This window comes from Fistularia commersonii, chromosome 3 (genome assembly GCF_037954325.1).
Source record: "Fistularia commersonii isolate RoL2024-O1a breed Wild chromosome 3, RoL_Fcom_v1.0, whole genome shotgun sequence".
Taxonomy (NCBI): domain Eukaryota; kingdom Metazoa; phylum Chordata; class Actinopteri; order Syngnathiformes; family Fistulariidae; genus Fistularia; species Fistularia commersonii.
Window position 1 is genome coordinate 1,884,839 of NC_141286.1, and position 23,399 is coordinate 1,908,237.

Genomic DNA, 23,399 nt, shown 5'->3' on the forward strand with positions numbered 1-23,399 from the left:
TTGGACTGAGCAGAGAGCTTTTAACTAGGATCCTGCAAAAGTGTTGATGAGGAAATTCTTTCCCCGTTGTCAAAATCTTGTTGAAGGCTAGAAGAGGCGTCTTCAGTTCATTTCGGTTCTTCAGAACTGAAGAAGCCGTTCGGAGGAGAAGTCGAACGTCTACAAGTGAACAAATTCAAGTCCAGTTGCCACGACAAGAAGATTTTGACACGGATTCACCCGGAAATCGACCCGGATGGCCCGGATCCTCCACCGACATTTTTTCCCTTCGTCCGGAACGGTTAAATCTCGATCGGTTTAATGATTTGCCGAAATCCGTATTGATTTTGTCGATTTTTGATAATGGCGCTGATGACAAAAAAAATCTATTTTGGCGAAACAGCAGTTTTAAACAAAAAAAAAAAAAAAAAACGTCGCCGAGTTGTCGATTATTTTATTTATTATTTTATTCAGATGATTGCTAATTTCACATGGCCACAATGTTTGGAAAAGCAGTTTATAAGGGTTTTCAAGTCATTTAATCAAAAGGCAACTGAGTACATACTGCACACATTAAAGTTGGAGCTGTTCACAAAACGAGAGAAGAAATTTGAGTCCCGGATGTTGATGAATTCAAAAAAGTAACCGGAAAAAAAATGAGCCGGTGGAAATTTGAGATACAAATATTCAAATATCAAAAGTGCAATGATTCGTAATATTATTATTATTCAGGTTAACAGTTATTATCATTAATCTTTTGTAAAAAAATATGTTTTTATCAGTATAATAAAAGACTTCATGCACTTAAACTCCCATCAACTCAAAATAAATCATAGTGTTTAGCATAATCAGCGTTAGCATTTAAGGTAGTATGGCGCACCCCTTTTCATGACATTCAACGATTGGGATTAATGCCTTGTTTACAAGAACAACTTACAACAAGTTTCCCTTCAAATGTTTCCAATGAGAGCTTTGGTTCAGTGAAACCACTTGAGAGTAGCACAGAACAGAAAAAAAAAAAAACAAAAAGAAAAAAAAAACAAACATCTTTTTTTTTTTCTCGATGCAAAAATGAATCGGTCGTACTTCATCTAATGAGTACAAGCTAATAGTATCTATTATACTGCTTAACATCTACGGCTAGTTACTAAGATAAAGAATGTGAGAGAAAAGGAGTGACAGATTTAAAGGTTAACAAATTTGTGTATCGATCACTACACTGGTATCAAAGACAGCAATCTATACAGGGTCATTGTTATTTTTTTGTGTGTTTTTTTTTCCCGACACATTACCGAAATACATTGATGACAAAAAAGAAGATCATTGAAGAAGGTGACAGGCTATGGAAAAAGAACTGGACGGATGTACAGTACATATAATTATTATTGTTGGTAGTATAGATATTATTCATATAATCATTAACAGCCACAAAAATATTCATACAAATCCTTCTTAGAAATGTAGATCATACAAGGAAACATTTGTTTTTTGTTTTTTTAATCAACAACATTTTGTACATTTTTTTTTTTTTTGGATTATTTTATTATTACTTTAAGTCCCATTCTTAGAGACGGTCCAGCATTCATCTTCACATGGATTGTAAAAGTAATTTGTAAAATATCTGTATCGGCACAGAGGGGGAAATGGTGTATACATATATCAATTCATAAACCATCTGAAACTTTAAAGAAAGCTCGTTTCTTTTTTCATAGCAAATGTCTATTTACATAAAATTAAAGATAACATTTTCATTTTTCTCACTTTTTTAACGGTCGTATGAAAATCTTTTTTCAGCCATGAAAAGTTGGATCGACTAGCGGTATTTCGGTTTCCGCGAACTGTCGTCGGAGTGAATCCAATAAAATAGTAAGCGGCGTCAGACTGAACAGTGTTTACATACAATCCATCGTAACGTGCAAAGAAATCCTGATGTCAGCCATTATCCAATCACAGTGCCACAACTTCACTTTGCCAAAGCTGTTTCCCACCAAGCGCGAATAAACAACCAACAAATCCACCACCGATTAGCAAAGTAGGATAACTTAAAAATGAATTTTCGGGTGGTTGAGTACTAACTTTTCGAGGGACCCTGATTTCGACCAATTCCCGCCTGCGGAAATATATGTTTTTCTCATGAAATCCTGCGTTTAGATCTTTGCTTCCAGATATGTAGCTCGCTGCTGAGCGAACAGGAAAGTACAACAGCAGCTGGAACACCTCCTATGTATGGAAAATAATATAAATATACCGGTAAATGGGGTTTAAACAGTCCCCGTTTGCATTATGAGCAGTGGCAACGTGCGAGCTTCGACGTTTCTGTCGATTTTCCGTCCAATCCCGACTTAACCGGCGTCTTTCTGATATGGTTACGTGTTCGTTTACATCAATAAGTGAGCGAACTGAAGCGGTTAAACGTACCAATGGCTTCTTAGCGAGTCAACATCGGTAAATGGCTGATCATCAGAGATGCTGAGCGAAAAATGAAATAAAATCGGGACGGCACAAAATTGACAACTATTGAGCGAAACAAGAGATCAGCGTTGGCGAAAGCGGTGATTTTTAAAAAGTAGACACCGAAAAACAGGGTTCGCCCGGGGAAAACAGAGAAAAAGGTTTAATGCCACCTTAAAGTCTTGGTTTTTCCTTCTCTGTCCGTTGCGATCCTTTTTTTATTCTTCGATTTTTTTTTTTCCCAGATCTAAACATCGAGATGATTTCTTATCAGGATGGTTAACTGATTAAGAAAATAGCGGGTGGTGTTTGGTTCTGGCCCATAAACACAGATGACGGGCTCGGGAGGGACTCGCTCCCGCTTGGTTATTTCTTTTTTTTTTCCATTTGTTTGTTTGTTTGTTTAGTTTGGACTCAGTGAAAGCTCTAATCCAGGGCTTATAGCACCAAAGAGCCCCAAGATTTTCAAGGAACATTGTAGGATAAGGAGCGGAAAATTGCATTGAAGTGACGATAACGGTGCCGCCGTAATGAGCTGTTTTTAGCCGGTGTCCTCGCTATCCGCTTTGAGCTCCCAAAACCCATTTTTCTAAATACTAAGAAGTGAAAAAAGTCCAAGATTTCAAACAAAATAGTGCATTTACTATAATTCAGTCGTGAGCATGATAAATAGAGCCTGGTGTGAAATTTCTACTTAATGACACCGGTGTTGATGGAAGGCACACATTACTGAAGTTTCACTGTCATCGGATTTAGCACGTTTGCTATCTAGCAGTGGCGTTTCTCCAAGTGTGCGCGCGCACGTCGCATGGCTGAGCGGCGATGAGGTGGTAAAAGTGCAAGACGGCTCTGGATGGGAAACCTTGACTGTTCTCCGGACAATGTATCACGATAAAAGTGAGACGAGTGTGCGACGCATCCTTTTTCCAAAGATCTACTTATTGTTTGTCCAACTCAATAACAACGGACTCTTATTCGTACGACTCTTTACGAAGGATTTGCGCGGATGCAAACGCGGTCGCGGTTTACATTGCTGAGCGATTAAACAAGGCACACAAAGATACGTTCGTCAGTGTGATGAGCTGCTTCACACTAAATGTGAGGGTTTAAATGGTACCGCGGTCGCTAAACATCAGCTGAAGGTGGCGCCCGTCTCCTTGCATAACACACACCGACGTAACTTTCTCTCATCTCCGTCCTCTACTCTGACTTTTTATTCTATTTGGAATTTATTACTCATCCTTCCGGAGTGGTTGGGATGCAAACACATGAGAAAAGCCTATTTTTTTTTTTTTTTCAAAAATATTTTATATTATTCCGGTTTTGATGCAAATGCATCGCGGACTTTATATCCAGATAATCGGGGCGAGAATTTTACAGTTTTCATCGTTGGCGAGCGGGCAGTGCAGAGCCTGGTGGTTTTTGGTATTTTTTTCCATTTTCCGACTCACATGAATGTTTTTCTTTTCATGAATTGATTTCGTGAAGTTTACAGAACAACATCCGGACATCGCTGACATTTTCATCTCTTGTAGTGGAAGTGACACCAATATCAAACCTATTAAATGAACTTTTCCATCTGGTGTCATTTTTTTTTTTTTTTTTTGACCCTTCAAGTCAAATAAGCTTTAAAAGATCCCACTTTTAAAATTCTAACCAATTAAAAAAATTTAAAAAATGAAATTAAAAACTTCCAAACGCTTTTTTTTTTTTTTATGTGGCAAAGCAATGAGATGAAGCCGTTTTATTGATCTGGCCAGCGGTGAGTGTAGATCTCATGCATCCCTGCACAGCATGCTTGGCATCGCACTGGTGTGAAACAGCTTTTAGCCAGTCGTTTTCTCTGAGTGTGTTTTATCTGTTCATTATTACAAAACACGTGGGACTGAGGTAATGAGCGACATCTGCTGCGCTTCTTCCTCCTCGGAAAGAAACACAAGTCGCTAAAAAAAAAAAAAAAAAAAACATTTTTAAACACGAAATATTGCGTTTTGTGTGTGATCGGGCGTGAGCAGACCATGACACGTATCAAATAAACAGCGCTTTCGTGAACCGAGAGGCCGCGGACGACCGGTTTTAAACAAAACCACGTGCGCTTCCGACTGTTTCGTACGACATGCTACCGAGCGCCAATCCACGTTTTAACGAAGCTCATGGCGGAGATGCTGGTCTTCTCGGCGGCGGATGGAAATCAGAGAGCTTCTCTACGGAGTAACGGCGACAAAATAGGGATTATCGTCTTTTAGGCCTCGCGCGATGAATGGGATCGTGGACGTTTGCGTATCCTCGTTTCCGTCACAAAAGTATAAAGTTATGCAGTGACAGAAACATTATTTACAGTGGTTTTAAAATCAGACTTCGTATTAAAACAAAAGAATCTTCTATTTTGTTTTTTCCAGACAACAAAACATTTATAAAACAGGACTGTGAAAATATTGTAGTCCTCTTATTGCCAAAAATAGGTACATATGGTGATCACACTGCAAGAACCAAAGCTACTAAGTGTACTAGTGTCTTGTATTGTTAGGATACATGAACCAATACCGGCTCCGGCGAGCCACGTCGATTCATTAGATGCCTTTGTATGTGCAAATATTTCAAACACGCAAAGATAAATAATAAAGTAGCCACAGTTTCCCCGCAGACGTACACTTAAGAGAGGTTTAGTCACATGTACAAAGCTTTCACATAAATAATCAGAAATAAATGTTCACTATCGATTTTAAAGTCCACGAAGAGAGAAACCAAGAAACGAAGCCGATAAACAAAGAAAACTGAAAAGTCAAATCAAAAACAGCGAGTCTCTACACAAGGTCAGACAGGAAAGCACGTTGGGCTTTTATAGTACAGCAGTGTCACGTCTTGTATGTTTCCTTATTTTTTCTTAAATTGTTAAATGATGTTTATTTTATTTTTTTTTTTTTTGAGATGACGTTTTGTTTTCAAGCTGTTCTTCATCTGGTGCCGCCTCCAGCCGGCCTCACCACGCAGACGCTGCAGTGGTTACCGCTTGATGCCATCACCTGCACACAGAAGCCGGTTAGAATCCACACTCTGGTCACGTCTTCGCTTGGTTCCACTCGCAATCTCTTTCTCTTTATATATACGTTTATATATCTATATAACATATTCTTCCATATTGCATCGTTCTCAAACTTTTCAGGTCTTTACCTTAAACGCTATCTTCTCTCTCTCACACACACACACACACACACACACACACGTGTGTACATTTGAAATGTGTATTTATTCGTCCCCACTGATTATAATTTTAGCTTCTGAAAATGAATATACGCGTTAACGATTGAAATTTCAATTTGAGCCATTTTCTGACCTTTTAGAACAAGGTCGGGTGATTATTTTGACGGAAAGGCCATATTTCTTAATTCATTTTTACGCGTGTAAATTGAACAAAATGAAAATTGAAATATCGAAATATTGAAATATCATTGAAATGTAATAATATTGAAATAACGCCATTTTTAGGGCATCCTATTTCAATTTTAAAATCATTCATGATCATATAAATGTACCGACATTATTTTGTACCAAATTGTCCGTGCAAAATTAAAGACAATCAAAAAATAAAGAGTTTCTAAATTCAATATTGATTGAAAATACTCATTAAAATATTCAAAGAAAATAGTTTGAACGGAAAATAGTTTGAACGGAAAATAGAACGGAAAACAGTTGGAACGGTCGATTCCGTACAAAATTAAAGACGAGCAAAAAATAAGGAGTTTCTAAATTCAATGTTTATTGGTTGAAAATACTCGTTAAAATATTCAAAGAAAATAGTTTGACGGGCCGGATGTGGTAAAACGCCCAGGTCTATTGTTTTATTCAAACCTTTATCTAGAAATCATTAATATCTTTACCGCAGAGGTAAACATATCAAGTTTATCAAAAAAGTCTATTTTAATACTTTATAATGCCTTGTTCTGCATGACCGCTTTCTAAAACGGAGTAAATAAGCCATAATGTTGCGATTTTCTCAACAAGGTTTAAGTGCTATTATCCTTATTGTTATTATTATTATTATTATTATTATCAAAACTATTAGCATTACTAAAATTACTCCACAACAACTAGTAATAATAGTAATGCTAATGGATTTTTTCATAAACTGTCTACATTTAAGTGCTGTGCAAACAAGGAGAAATAAGAGTAACACACAACGACACACATAGAAACAATCATTCATTTGTTCATTTATTATTATTAACCTATTCTGTGTTTTATTTATTAATGAAGGACGCTGTGGGGCGCCACGTCTCCAATTAACCTACATAAATAGGCTGAGTAAATAATGTATTTCACTTCTACTTTTTACGCACCTGTCTATATCCTTTTTCTATGTTGTGTCTTTTAACCCTGTTTACTGTTGAAGCATTTATAATTCATCTATTTCTATAAGTCATACGTGCAGTGTGGGTTTGAAGAGCAATGAAATGCAATTTCAATCCTCTGTACATGTGCAACATTGGGCAGTTTATTTTTATTACTTTACAGTCTTTGGGTTAAAAAAAGTCAAACAGACGACAAATGCACTTTGGACATGAATGCACTTTAAACACTGAATAAACTCCTAATCATTTCGGGTTTATATTACCTTCCAAAGAAGTAGCTGGTGTTACTGAGGAAGGATGCGGTATGTTTAATTTGTACCTAAAAAAAGCATCCCTACGCACAGCATTATAAGATACTACGGCATGTTTGAATGTTTAAAGTTAATGAAGAAATAGCCGTTTCCGTGGAAACCATTGAACCACCTCGTACTTAAAGAATTCTGTCATTCAAAACGAGCCGGCAATCGGTTTCTGATAATCACTGAAAAAGGGTAAAGTGCTTGGAAATGTCTAACGCTGTGTTCCGTAATATGAAGAATTAGCCAGGGATGTTATTCTTGAGGATTTTTAGACGTATCAGCGCGCAAAGTTTCCACCTTGACAGGAAGAACTATATTGCATATTACTAAACTTAGTTTCAGTTTTGAGGCCATTTACTGACCTGCAGAGTCCGTCCTTTTCAAAATGTGACGTAAAGAGCAGATTGGAAGCGCCTTAAACACTTGGTCGCTTTGAATGTCCACTTTAAATATAAATCGTGAGGCGAACAGTTGTTTTTACCGCAAACAAATCCATTATTTCTCCGGTGTTACAGGTGAGGCCGAATGACCGTACAGGCCTTGTTTTATTAAAAGCGATAAAGCTATCGAAGTTTATCGAACGTTATCATTGTCCTTTAATCGACTTTAGTCTTTCAAAATGTACCGTAACATGAGAAGTGTCCAAAAGTAAGGATAATTTCACAAAATTATGACAAAATACTTTGCAGCGAGACAATTGTCAATTAAGAAAGAATGAACTCAAAGCTGAACATTTAGAAATAACAAGAGTTTTTTCCGGTCTGTTTTGACCAAAAGCTCAGTAAATCTTGTAAGAATGATGACAATATGAGAATTAGCGTTCACACTCCTATGAGCCGTACGGTTTGCCGTTAAAAAGTAAGAAAATAAATTGAACGCTTCAGCTCTGCAACAACTTATGATAGAAACGGCAAAATTCATGGAAGCTACTAATAATGCAAGAATGACGGCCGGTCCTTTCCTGTGATATTTTTGGAGAGTCTTTGCTGACCGAACTGTATGTTTGTGTGGATGTTAAAAATTCCAACGGAGGTTTATCTGAAGAAAAATGTAAGATAGTTCAAAAAAAAAAAAAAAAAAAAAGGCTTCATTTTGTTTGAGGTGAATGTTAGTAGTTGTGGCACTGACATAAATGATTAGTGAAACTAAAAAACGAATTTGTTCATCCTCTTGCAAAGTCTGTTTGTCTAATTTAAGATAAAAACAATTAAAAATATAACGTTTCTACTCGGCAACTTGGCTTATGTGGAAAATCAGGATGATACATTTGGAAGAAACCATTCAAAAATCAGAGACTGTCAAAAACCCAATGAGGCAATCTTAAAAAAAAGTTTTGAAATTGAATAATATTTTGAATTAATGTATTCATTCACCCATTTAACTATTGTTTATTCTTCTTACGATGCTTTTAACTTTCTTATGGTTTAGTCCAATTTTACATTTAGTCCAATCTGAGGACACTTTTCCAGCTGAAGCCTGAAAAGTTTGAGAAACTCAGTCGCAAACAAAAGCAATATATTCCAAAGATGATCTTATCAGCCAAATATAATGACTGATTTCTGCAAAATCTTTCCGACCACCTACGAAACCCGGGGTAGATTTTCTTTTCGCGTGACGCTGCCATGATGTCAAATGGAGAAAAAAAAAAAAAAGGAAAAGAACGGAAGGATATTTACGAATGCAAACACAATGAGTGAAGGTTCCTTAAAACAGGATCCACGTATTCGTCGCGTTTCAAAACGCTCGCCGTCGCATTACGTATCCGCTCTTTTTCAAACAAAAAGGACATGAATGAAAGAGAAGACAAAATGCGAACACAGAAGAATAACATGATTGTACGGACAAGCAGGGGGTTTTTGATAAAGAAACAGCTTATAATACCTCAGATGAGATGGCAACCAGCCACCCGTTGGCTTTCAGTGGTATCCATTTGTAAAAGCTGTTGCAATCAGTGGACCCTAAAAATGTACAATTAGTAATGGCGTCAGTATACATTTCTTGAAACAGACGGCAAAATAAAGTGCACTGCCGTTGTGCTGGCGTCACAATTCGGCACCAAACATTTAGGCCCGTCCGAGACCAAAAAACCAGCATATTCTTAAGTGATAACGCCATCCGGAAGCCGCGGCGTCTTGTAAATAAAACACTCGAGTTTCCGTTTGAGATTGTTATCCTGTTTTTAACTGCATAACAAGACTGTGCATCGTTTTACTCGGCTAATAAGATCAGACAATGGCACTTTCTGCTCCGCGGTCATGCAAATGATTTCACAGATGAAAGTGAGACGTGACAGATGATTTTCTCTACGACTAATATTTACGGAGGAAAAAACGTCAAGAAAGGCAGATGGGGATTTCGGTTTCTCCTTTTTTTCCCTCCCTGATCGGACCTTAATAATCTGCTTTTACTCACTCTTTCTGTCTGTCAGTCATCCTGCAAACAAAAATAAAATAAAATAAACCCATCATCTACCGCTTATGATGGGATGTCGGATCCTGTTCCCGGCTCCACACAGAAACGTCCCCGAGTCCGAATCAAACCCACAAAAAGAACATTCCACATATCTTTATTTTTTTTTATTTTTTTGAGCCAGAATTGGTTTATCAGAGAGGTCTCATCTGATCCGTAGATGTTTTCTGTTTCTTATTTAACTGATTCATTTGCATTTTTAAATGACTGATTCGATTCAGAACACGGAGGTGCAAATTATAGTTTAAGCACTGAGCTGATTATGTGATCAGGTTTAGAGAATCCAGCTTGATGAACATTGAATGCATTTTATGTGCCTGTGATTTTGTTTGTAATGCGTTTTACAAATAGTATATCAGCTTCTGCTGGAAAAGAAAATAACATCTCCGAGCCTTCTTTGAACAAAAAAAAAGAAAAAAAAAAACTAAAATCAACCAACTTAAAAGTAAATTTTCAGGAAAGTGCAGGATGATTCAATAATATAACACAGGCCTGAATATTTATCTGGACGCGAAAAAAAAATAGATTTTCGATTGTAGGTCACGGGATCAACGTGGAAATGTATAGAAAATTTTTAAAATCATACTCATTTTAAGATACATGACACACGGAAAAGAGATGAAAACAACCAATTACCAAAAGCCTGACTTGAAGTCGATGATGAGCAACTTGATGCATGACTTATGAAGATGTTTACAAACAACAGCCTTGTTACACAGTAAAAGTTTTGTTTCCACGCTGGAAACTGCTACCTGACTATTTTTTTTGTCAAAAAAAATATGAATCACAAACAACCACAGATAAACTCATGGTTGAAATATTCACGTTGCAAAGTTTACGGCCCATCTATTAGTCAGACACCAATTGTGGAAGTTCTCCTTCTTAGAAAGACAAGAGAAGTCTGTCATTGTAGCTGCACTTCATCCACAAGACAGAATGAGGGGAAAGAATCCAGGAAATCACTTTGCAGGATTTTGAATGAATTCACTGGTAAATTCTTCTGTAAAATAAGTTGGTCACCTACAAACAAGCATGATTTGCGTCTCTCGCAGACCTGGAACTTCTTCTTTCCTCCACACGTTACCTGGATTGATGGCACATGTTTGAACTGGTTGTCAGTATAAAAGACTCCACTGTCAATGACTCCAGAAACCAAACTGCAGAGCTGAACCAGGCTGGGAAGACTGAACCTGCGCTAGGTAAGAAGCTCGGTGTGAAGAAGTCAACTGTGGGAGCAATTAGTAGAAAATGGAAGACATACAAGACGACTGACAATCTCCCAAGATCTGGGGCTCCACGCAAGATCTCACCCCGTGGGGTCAAAATCCCTGCAGAGAGTCGGGACCAAAGAAACAAAGGCTAACACACCAAACTGCCAGGGATTCAAATCCTGCAGCGCCAGACGGGTCCCCCTGCTTAAGAGAGTACATGTCCGGGACCGTCCGGCCATTTGGGTGATCCAGAAGAGCACTGGGAGAATGTTCTACGGTCAGATGAAACCAAAAGAGGACTTTTTGGTAAAAACTCAACTTGTGTTTGGAGGAGAAAGAATGCCGAGTTGCATCCCGATAAGACCGTTCCTACGGTGAAGCACGGCGGTGGAAACATCACGCTTTGGGGCTGATTTTCCGCAAAGGGACCTGGACGACGGATCCGTGTAAAGGAAAGAATAAACGGGGCCTTGTTTCGTGAGATTGGGAGTGAAAAGCTCCTTCCATTAGCAAGCGGGATTGAAGATGAATCGGGCAACGAAGGAGTGGCTTCGTAAGAAGCATTTCAAGGCCCGTCTCCAGAGCTCAACCCCATAGAAAACCTTTGGAGGCAGTTGAACATCTGCGTTGCCCGGCAACAGCCCCGAAACATCACCGCTTTCGAGGAGATCTGCACGGAGGAATGGGACAAACACCAGCGACGGTGCGTGAAGACTTCATGTTTGACCTCTGTCATTGCCAACAAAGGGTATATCACAATGTATTGAGATGAACGTTTGTTATTGACCAAATACTTATTTTCCACCATCATTTGCAAATCATTTGTCTTTTTTTCCTCATTCTGTCTCATAGTTGAAGTGTATCTATGATGAAAATGACTTTTTAAGTGAGAGAACTTGCAGAATTGGAGGCTGAATAAATACTTTTTTGCCCCACTGCATATCAAAATCACTCTCCGACTCCAACTTTTTGTCCCATATAGGTGTTTGCTTCTGTTCCCACTGCATAAATATTACCTCTAGAGGAGATCTCTCGCTCAAGTAGGTTCAGAAGGCTCCCACACGCCCATTTTAATTATGATTTTATATTCCTATATTGGGGGGAAAGCCGGCTATTTTATCCCTATAGATCAGCATGTAACATTCTGTAAGTGTGCTTTTGGGAGAATGTACAATTTCCAAAAAAGTCACTCCGTGTCAGAATTGACACAAACTATTAATGTTGATTTGCAAAGAATACGTTTGCTTATAAACACGTGACTCTAGAGATGACATTTTTTTATAATCCCTATTTGCCTATGAAACTTTTAAATGTTCAAATTAAATGATACACTGATGACCACATGTTCCAGTAAACTGTAGCTGGAGGCTCATTATGACTCATTGATTTACTAATAATCAATTCAGGATTACGCAAAGTTATTAAAAATGAGGCAGGAACTAACATTAATAATTAATACTGGAACTATAATACAGATACAAATAAGAATTGAAGAGGAATCTCCAAGCTGAACTCTTGTTTTATTTCTGGGGTCATCATCAAACATAATAATAATAATGCTAATGCTAATGCTAATGCTAATAACAATAATAATAACAATAATATAAATAATAATAATAATGATAATAATAATAATAATAGATCTTCTGGATCTTCAAGAAATATTCAACAATAAAAAAAAAAAATCACAAATTTACAGGAATGATGCAATTTGACCATTTCCCTCATTAAAAAGATGAAATCGGTCTCTTCAGACGACTCCTTGAGTGTTGAAAAACACACCGTTTGACCAACAACGCCCTTCATCAGTCCTTCACGTTGCAGCTTGCGATGCACAAAACCTCACAGCTCATTCAAATTTGAATATTGTTTTCTTTAAGATTACCTCTTCTCTGTCTGAATGCCTATTGATAAATGTTTACTTTCAATTAAAATCACAAGTGCTTCCTTTTTCCTCAAATCTCTTTTAAAAAAAAGGCCAACTTGATGAGCTCATCCACTACGGATCAACATATGACAGCTTCCAAAGTGAATGTGTTTGAAAAGAAAAACACTATATTGTTTTTTTTTTTTTTTGTAGATGTGCCACTCTAATGTCATGAATGTACTCATCATTTAAAAAGATGAAAAACCACTGTTTTTAATCACAGATGTCAGCCGTTCCTGCAACTTTTCTTGCAAATACGAGCCTTTAATTGACACCGTGCACAACAAAATACCAACTGAATGGATTCCAGCGGCTTGTGACACTTACGGATAAACTCCACGAGCATTTTTTTGGGTTAAACGAAGAGGAGATTGCACGAATTAGATCGGGGGAGCAAGCGGACGGACGGGACGTGGACGAATAAAACGTGCACGGATACATACAGCGATGCTGTGGCTGAAGCCAGAGGTGGGCTGAGGGCTGGTGGCGCTGATGTAGTTGCCGACACCCGAGTCCTGACTGGCAGTGTTATAGAGGTCCGCTACAGGCCCGGGGCTGCTGGCACCAGGAAAGGGTCCGGGCCTGCTGGGGTTGGTTCCTGTTTGGAAGAGTCAACCAGAGAGAAAAAACTGACATCACCACTCGGAGAAATTTAATGCGATGGTTTTTGACGTTAAAGAGCTTGAGTTGCGCTCGCCGATGGTGGAAAGCGACAGATGAGGTGTTTGTGCGACGAGTGATCTGCTTTTTGTTGTTTGTGCCGGGAAGAGAAACTAGGAAAGAGATTTAAGTGACTTTTTGAGTGGATACAGGCTACGGTGCGAGTCAATAAAAGCCGGTAGAGCTAAACTGGGCGGCTAAAGCGGGAATGTGATCGTCTCTTTTACCTGTAAGGGAACAAATCCAAAGAAGAAAAGGAGAATTGACAGTTTGGATCGGTAAAAATCCATTCGTTTGTTTGAACGCGACGTTTGGTTTCTCGGACGTTAGCCGAAGCAGCGGCTACATCGTAGCATCAGCGCCCTGAAGTCCAAACCCTGCCGTGTTAGCTTTGGGCGAAAAGTTAGAAAAAGGTCTTTTTAATATTGCTTTTTAATATTGAACTGACATTTTTGGAGTAAAATCTACTCTATTACTCACATCTAGTTTTTGCCAGTGTGCACATCCACGCTGTGCTTTCCGTACCAAATAAACGGAACAATTTTAGTCACGAATACTGAATGAAATTGGCCACAGTTTTCAATAAAAAAGTGACAATTAGCGAGACAAAGCAATCACAAAATACTTGTCTCATTGATTGGCTGGGGCTTGGATTTGGAGCTTCTTTTATTTTTCGAATTAAGAGGTCCATCATTACCAATTAAGACATTATACTCTCGGCAAACACACACACACACACACACACACACACACACACAAAGTGAAAAAAACAACGCCGCTTCTGATGTGTTTCAGACGATGGTAATAACATTAGTTAAGAAAAGAGGACATTGTATGAATATTGTAGGTATTGCAGGTTCAGGGTTTACAACAATTAATGATTAAGAGATAAAGTGAACGGATTAAACCACAACAAACATATATATAAATATATATATATTTTATGTTTGTTCAATTTCCAATGTGGGTGATTTATCACATGTTTTACATTCATTTTAGGATTTGACTTTGTTTCTTACATTTCCTTTTAATGGATTAAAACAGTATATGATTGTAATTTCAATTAAAGAAATATAACAGAACGTAATGGCTGATGATACCCAATTTTATTTGGTCCAGGAATAGAATAAAAACACACGATAATATATATATATATATATATATATATATATATATATATATCTGCTTTAGATACCAGTACAAATGTTTTGAATTAAAAGCGTGCTTGGTGGGCTCTGAAGACTGGATTTATTTAAAAAAAACTTCATTAAAAATAAAAATACAAAAGCAGAAATTGATTTCAAATTGAATTTGGACTCCGAACTACCGTCCGTCAGCCTCACATCCTTTTCTGGTTATGAATTCCTTGATTTTGTTTATTTCTCTGAAAGTGTTAGAATCTGACCGGCGTCTCCGGTTGCATCTGAATTTGGATTTTTTTTTTCTCGAGGTTCTTCTGCATCGATTTTGAGACTTTCTTGACATGTTGTAAAATTGAATTTTAGCCTGTGAGTCCACGACCTGCTGCTTGAGGTCCCAACAGGGTAAACCGGAGTTTTCCTGGTCTGACTGAGACCTGGGAGGATAAATATTTCCCGTCAATCTCACGTGGTAGATAAACATTCTGGTCTGCGAGTCTCCCTTCTTTTTACAGGCATTGAAAACATCTTTTTCCCAGTTACTCTCAGTCCACTTCTATTATTCTTAAACCTTTGCGTCAGTTTCAAGGATCTCACCGTTCATTGAAACCACTCCGATAAAAGTGATGTTTGACATCCTTCTTATTACCGCTTGTAATTCAGCTGTGTTGCCCGTTCCTTTGGATGTTGATAAAATGCTCCAATTTTTTTTTAACAAAATGTATTTTGGTGGTACGCCTACATCGACGTTTACCGATCTGGCTGTACATTGCTAATCTTCGGGGTTCAGTGTTTTCCAGCTCTGGGCCACATCTTACACACTTATGAAGAACTTTCTTTTGTGATGCATTTGCCTGTAAAGTCAAATAAAGTTAAAAAGAACTTTAAAAAGCAAGACATGTGGTTATTTTTCCTGCTCAAAAAGGATGTCACGTAAAAAGAATCAGTAACTAGACAGTGACTGCATGTTTAAGGTAATTTACTAGAATCGTCCACCTTCGGCGTTTGCTTGGTTTCTCAAACATCCCAGTATCAATTCCTTTGCACCAGTAAAAACTACGGCGACTCGCCAGTGTTTGAACGCCTGGCGGTGAAACGACGCGGGGGATTCAGTCACAACACCCCTCATCTAATCAACACCTGTCGTGGAAAGAGCCTCTCCACGCTGCACCACACCCACATCCTCTACCCCTTCCTAACTCCCCCTACTCACCCTCTAGCCTCTTTTAAATATATGATGGTGATTATCTTCTCCTAAGTGCTTTGAGTATTGGACCTCGGTTTCTGTCTGACAGGCAGGAAATTACAAAGTGTGTCCTGGGTAATGTGTGATTGCAGAGGTGGGCCACGTTTGTATGGACCCGACTCACTGGAGGCGGCGGGGGTTTTACTGTGGAGGAAAGGAAATACGCTTCCTTCAAGGGATGGAGGTTCGGCCGGAGTTCTGGCGAGTAACGCAATAACGTATTGAAGGCGGTCGCCTTCGGGCGAAAAGACAAACTGGGACGTATTTACCTAAATACTCACCGGCAGGTACGATAGATATACTGGAATATGTGCTTTTAATGGCGTGTTTGAAAAGATGGTTGGCAATCGTCGAAGGAAACAAATCAAAACCGGAAACCCCCCGCAAATCATGAACCCCTCTTAAATAATAATAATAATAATGATAATAATAATAATAATAATAATAATACATAGGATTTGTATAGCGCTTTTCATGGTACTCAGAGATGCTTTACAAGTGAAAGACAGAAGACACAGGACATACACACAACTATTGGCAATTATTGGGCTTTGTGATTTATATTATCTTATCTCTAATTTTAGTTTTATTTGTATTTCTTATTCTCCCCCCCCATTTTAATTTTGATTTATTTATCTATTTTTATTTATTTATTTGTTTATTTTTAAACATTTTTTTACTGTTATACAATTTTAACAGTTAAGACAATTCATATTTCATTGTATTAACAGTTAAGACAATTCATATTTCATTGTATTCTTATTCTTCCTCCTTTCTACTATCATCTATTACTGTTATGTTTTTTACTTGAAACTCTGGCACAACAATTTCCTTTGGGATAAATAAAGTTGTTCTTATTCTTATTCTTACTCTTATTCTTAATTCTTTAGCGTTCACAAACACCAAGTTGACCGCTTTGACTTTTGTTTTTCTGCGTGGTTTGGTGAGGCTTCAGGCCGCTCAAGCAAATCTTACCAACAAGACAAATGATTCTGGGTTTTGGTCAAAACAAACTGCAGAGAAAATGGTGAAATATTGCAGAATATTGACAAGAGTTGACTGTCGTCCACATAGCAGCGGCACCAATACTTGAAAAAACACAATTAGTAAACCACTATTTGCTTGTTCCTCTTTCCAAGGAGGCCATCGCTATGTTTTTTTGTGATATTGCAAATTACGATGGAACGTCTCGCCGTCCATATCGTATCAACACGTAAACCTCACTTTTGAGGCCAGCTTTTCCTTAAATGACTCCTTTTTACCGAGATCCATGTTTAGATTTTACAGTCGGACATCGGAAACTCGTGACGCCACACTTTGAATCTCATGAATGCCACGAATCTTTCTGACGCTCCAATTAGCAAACCGAAATGCGATGGCGTCGTCTCACCTGGGAGACAAACAAACAGGATTCTCGTTTTCTTACTCAGAAATAACTTTGACACACTGATTGATTCACCAAACACCCGTTGCACGCCGCTTCTTTTGGTTTCAAAAGTCTTCAAAAATCCAAACATGTATGGAAAAACAGTGGAACACCTATGATACCAATAATCGAGGTTACGTTCAACAAACATGGATATATCAATATATATATATTATTATTATTATAAAATGTCGACATCATGCTTTAGATAACTGCAAGATGATGCTACTGGCGGCTTTTTCCCGGATGGCGAGCGGATCGCCAAAGTGACCGGTCGTCGCCAAAAACCCTTCAATGTTTAAGTGCAAAATGTAAACTTTGGAGCGTCCAGCGGCCAATCGGTCTAAAATGAAAAGAAAGAGTCGTATTAAAACGCAAAAGAAATAAAGAAAGCTCTTCCGCGGGCCGAAGCTGCCGTGTCTGTCTGCGTTCCAATTATTACAAGCTTTCAGTAACAACATCGCCATTGTTTTTAGGTGTCATTGTTATTCAAGCGTTGCTGTTGTTCATCCCGAGTACGAAAGACCACAGCACCCTCTCCTGCCGATTTCCCGGAACAGTGTTTTTGCCGGTCTGATCCACTTGTTTCCATTTTACAGGGTCACTTCTCGCTGCCATCATCCACCAGACGAAAAGAAGGGGAAGTGATAAAACGTTTAAAAATTAAAAAAATCTGTCTTCTGAGAACACATGGGTACGGACGCACCTAATAAAAACTCATCGCTTCTAGCATACAATTTGCTTTTATAGACTCGTGGAATAACCTATTGGTCGGATTGTGTTTTAAAATAACCCTTTATCCGGCGATGCCAAACACATAGGAGATGCATGCAGCTCTGAGGTAAAGAGGTAGCGTTTACCAAATCTGACAGTTGGGTCCAGTTCATAAACGTAAAACATCCAACCTGTGATGATAACAGAGCAAAAGATACCAAACGAACAATCCTCCAACGGAGGCGTCGCGAAAGAAAGACACGCACTGCATTCCAGGCGAATCGCCAAGCGCATCGACAGCGTCACGCTCGGTCGCTTTATCATCACCCTCCGCGTTCCTCCTTTCTTTGCGGCTCGAAATGCACGGGAAGGAGGAGCCGACATGTGAAGGTACACACCTGGGCACTTAAAAGGGTCCGGGCTGTGCAGGTGGTGCTGCAGGGAGGTGGGAGAGTTGCTGGCCGAGCTGGCGTGCTCATTGGGCAGCATCTGGCCGGCTGTCTGGGGCCCCAGGGAGCCATAGTCGGCCAGGGAGTAGGGCGCTCCTCCCCTCATGTCGCCGCCGGCCCCGGCTGCAGAGTACAACCCATAATCAGGGAGCCCTGGGAGACAGGGGGAGAAGTAGGGGGGAATGGAGGGGTTGGGTTTGATTGACCTTTACAGTAATGACCTGGGCAGTGGAATTATTCCGAATGTTCTTTCTATTATTTTGCGACTTTCATAAAAAAAAAAAAAAATATCTATGACAGTGAAATGAGCTGCGGGAAGAATGATTTGAAAATGAAAATACTTTGGATTTTTTTTTTTTTTTTTCGGCGAGTAGGTATGAATATTACCTAACCGGAAATAAGGGATAGGGTGTAAATAAAAATATTTAATTTGATATTATTTTGAAAGAGAGCACTATCTCAGCTGATCGTGTCACAAATACATTTGATCCATTACAGATTTACAATTGTTTTGAAAGTTTCCTTTGTGGGCATAAAAAAAACAACAAAAAAAAAAAACAAAAACAAAAGAAAACAGGTGCTCGTTGGTGTGGAAATATATATGTAATATATATGTATTATATGTAAATATTTATGCAATCATATGCAATGAACTTGTGTTCATTAACAGCTATTGTTGTTATGTAGCCTTAAATGTGTTTGCAGTTTTATTTTGCAGTTTCTACTTCAATTTAGGATTCACACACACACACACACAAACACACACACACACACACACACACACACACACACACACACACACACACACATTGGTTTTGTTTTGCTATTAAACATACTGAAGTTCATTTTACAGTCAAATATATTTATTTGTATTTATACTGGTTTTTTTTTTTGTTTTTTTTGCAGGATAGGACAAGCATTCAGTTCATCCTCTGATCCTTTTGTTAGTATTTGTTTTATTTAGTGTTACATGCTGGAATATTTTTTTGTAGTTTATGAACTGTAGTGTTTTTTCAATTGACAAATTTGCAAGATATAATTAATTGCCCATAGATATTCCTAAGATATCATTTTCAATGGAACAGAATGAAACAAATTACAAATAAGCTTGACCTTGACTTTGAGTGGTTAGGGGAATAAGCATCAGGAAAATAAATATAATTATGAGTGGAAATGATGTCACGACGCAACGAATGGTTTCGGTGACTTAAAATAGTCAGAAACGATTGTATTTTTACAGAGAATTTGATCAAAATCTATCCATCTATTATCTGTACTGGACAAAAATCATAATTTATGGTCTCCTGCTACATGTTTTTGGACTGCAGGAGGAAAGTAAAGGAGAACTCAGAGGAAACCCATGCAGACAAATAAACACCAAATAATCTGGATAAAAAATGAATCTAATATATTAGGCCTCCTTCCCAGGAACTCACTGTGCGCTTAGAGGTCGATATAGTTTACATGATGTCACTTGTTGCTGCCCTTCTTCCAAGATAGTCATGTAATATTGCTGAAGGCTCAGACTCGCTGGTGTTTGAAGCTCAGAAAAACATAATTGTTTGCTTTCAAGCAATTTCAAAACATTATTTTCATACTCAGACTGTACCTGATGCAACATGTGTCAAAACAACAAATCCCAGAATGACTGTCCACCTTAACTCTTTCTATCTATCTATCTATCTATCTATCTATCTATCTATCTATCTATCTATCTATCTATCTATCTATCTATCTATCTATCTATCTATCTATCTATCTATCTATCTGCACCTTTCATTCATATATATGTATCAACATATATATGAATATAAATGTAAATTACTGTATAAAATTATATAATATATGTATATATATGCATGTACAAAATTATATGATATGCATATATTATAATTTTCTATATATTTGTATATTCATATATGTAAACATGTATATATATATACATAAAGATATATAATTACTAAAAGTGCTATAACTTAATAAAGTACAAAATTGTGCAATGTATATATATATAAGTATACACATAACATATATAGATATAAACATATATATATATATATATATATATATATATATATATATATATATATATTACTGTACAAAATTATATCAGCATGTATACAATATAATTTTGTACAGTAATTTATATACAAACATACATATATAAACAAATAAATTACTATATAAAATTGTGCAAATTGTAGGTACCCTCACCATCTATCTATCTATCTATCTATCTATCTATCTATCTATCTATCTACACCTTTCATTCATTCATTCATTCATTCATTCATTCATTCATTCATTCAATCATTGTCTATTCGATTTATTTATTACTGATTTTAAATAGTAACTTTAGTGTTTTCCACTCCTCCCTCAGAGTGAGATGTATTCACTGAGAGCAGCTCCTAGAATTTAGAAAAAAATACTCGACAAAAGTCCAGGTGCACCTGAAGTTGATTCTATTTTTTTTTTTTTTTTGCAAAATCTGTAACCACATGAAACTGTGTAATATCCTATTTTAATTTGTGGGGAGGTATCAAATTTGCTTCCAAATTGCCACTGGGATTTAAAAATCTGCAATTAGCCCCATTACTGTGGGTGTGTGAAGAATGGGCCCTCTTTCTATTTCTGCAGTGGTTTTCACTCTCTTGAAGTAGGAATTCAAGCTGAATCACAGACTAATTAACATAAAGAACAGTTCCTCTCAGCCTAATACAGCAGCTCATAAATAACAAAGATAGAATGGCAGCTCCATTAGTGTCCAGATAAGCCTTCATGAAAATATCTAATACATGGTAGAATCCTGGAGGTCGAGGGGAGCTCAGCCCCATTTCCGCTATTTTATCTGAAAAAGGTTACATGCATTTACTCAACTAATGTATGAATGTAAAAAGTTTAGGCTTTACAAAGTAGAGAAAGACACAAAAAAAAATGAACCAAACCAAACAAAACCTCAAAATATTTGATAAGATTAATATCTCGTTTTAATTGTACTTATTTATTCATAAAAATGACCAAGTTGTCACCCAATCATGAACAGTAACCTCTTTTAAAATACAGGACTGTCTCAGAAAATTAGAATATTGTGATAAAGTTCTTTATCTTCTGTAATGCAATTAAAAAAACAAAACTGTCATACATTCTGGATTCATTACAAATCAACTGCAAGCCTTTTATTATTTTGATATTGCTGATTATGACTTACATCTTACAAAAAACTCAAAAATCCTATCCCAAAATATTAGAATATCATGAAAAAGTAATTTTTGTTTTTTTAATTGAATTACAGATTATCCTAATTAATTATTTGAATTATTTATAAATTAATTTATTGATCATTCAAATTATTCTGATTTTCTGACACAGTCTTGTATTTTATAAGAGGTTACTATTCATGATTGGGTGACAACTTGGTCATTTTTAAATGACCAAATAAATAAGTACAGTTAAAACTAGATATTAATCTTGTCAAATATTTTGAGGTTTTGTTTGGTTTGGTTCATTTTTTTTGCTTTTTTTTTTTTGTCTTTCTCTACTTAGTAAAGCCTAAACTTTTACATTAATTACTCGAATTAATTATAAATCAATTTATTAATCATTCAAATTATTCTGATTTTCTGAGACAGTCCTGCAGAGAACAATGTTAAAATCAAGTTGAGGAGTGTCCAGAGATAGAAGTTATGAAAGGCTACTAATGCTTAGATAAACGTTATTGACAGTTAAAATGTAGGAAGTAAACTCCAGCTGGAGAGGCTTGCGAAATATCATTTTAAGAAAATGGACCCAAAAATCCAAGATGCTGAACAAGTGAATCCAGCGTTGCTGTGAATGTGCGAGCTGCAGTAATGTGCTGTAATGTTGTACAGAGGTAGGAAAAAAAAAACAATATCAATAAACCTCTTATTTATCTTTGAGGGTTTTAGAAATATTCAATTGGGCTTTTAATATAAACTGCATTTTTTTTTTTGCTCTATTTGGGAGGCAAAACAGGTGGAAAATATGAATATGAATAGAATATCTTTATTCATCCCACAGTGGGGAAATCATCTCATTCATTCATTATGAATACTGCTTAACCAGCACAAGTGGTCACGGGAGATTCCTGGCGCCGAGCGAGAGGCAGGACACACCTTGGACCGATCCATGCGGAAAGGAATATAACAAATCACGGCTATTTGCAATTTTGGATTATTTAGAGTCATTAATGAACCCGGCGGCTTCATATTTCTTTATACTTACAGTATTTTGGAATGTGCAAATTGAATAGCAGCCAGATTTGGCATCCGATGCTTTTAGACAAAACCTCAGGCCAAGCAAAGAATATCCAACGGTTCAAGATTGAAGGATAAATCGTGGTCCGATAACACCGAGTTGAAACAAATCACAATATTTTGTGAGTTTGCAACTTCCTCATATTATCATCAACCGCTCTACGTCGCCATTTTTGAGATCTACCGAGTAGCGGCGCAGTTTTCATGACCATAACATAGATTATTGAGACATATTACCATATTAGTGCACTGATGTGACGATCAATTTCAGCGACGACGCTCAAACAAAACCACCGGAATCATCTTTTCATGTGACAATATTTCTTTCTTTTTTTTATTAAATGGTTTTGGTCGCGATGGATCCAAGTAGTTTATTGTGAGCTGGCATTAGTAGCCGACACTTATCAGGTGGTGAGTTCATTAGGATTTTGGGATCACAATCTGAGCCCGTGAAATATCTTCAGATTGAGGGAAAAGCGTCGGTTTGCTCGACTTCATTTCGGAGCAGCTGCTCGGAAAGTTACGGGGAGGAAACATCTGGCTTGCGTGATGAACAGAAAGCGCCGCTAGATTGGAGTTGCAATTGAACACATGGAAAAAAACCTGCAGAGAAACGCATCCGGTGTGTAAGTGTCACCTTGCACGGTGAGTGTGAGTCGCCGTTACCGTGCTAATTTGTACATTGAGAAGCTGCAACATCGACGATAGTAAAAAGAATGTTATAATGTTAAATGGACATCAAATATCCAACAAGAGGCGCAAAAAAAAACAAAAAAAAAAACCGGAAGGAATCGATCAGGCGATCT

At 37.4% G+C, this 23,399-nt stretch overlaps 1 protein-coding gene across 4 annotated transcripts in view; it reads right to left on the reverse strand.

The window, feature by feature from the left end:
- Positions 1-1,497: 1,497 nt before the first annotated feature.
- Positions 1,498-23,399, reverse strand: part of msi2b (musashi RNA-binding protein 2b) — a 289,929-nt gene continuing 268,027 nt past the window's right edge. For 2 of the 4 annotated variants that reach the window (XM_086141232.1, XM_086141222.1), the window contains exons 12-15: positions 18,269-18,472; positions 13,129-13,283; positions 8,960-9,036; positions 1,498-5,453 (exon numbers count right to left, since the gene is read on the reverse strand). In XM_086141232.1, coding sequence (XP_085997358.1) covers positions 8,995-9,036; positions 13,129-13,283; positions 18,269-18,472 — 401 coding nt within the window. In that variant the 3' untranslated portion in view covers positions 1,498-5,453; positions 8,960-8,994. The remainder of the gene's footprint in view (positions 5,454-8,959; positions 9,037-13,128; positions 13,284-18,268; positions 18,473-23,399) is intronic. The other 2 variants (XM_086141241.1, XM_086141248.1) reach the window with 2 other exon arrangements.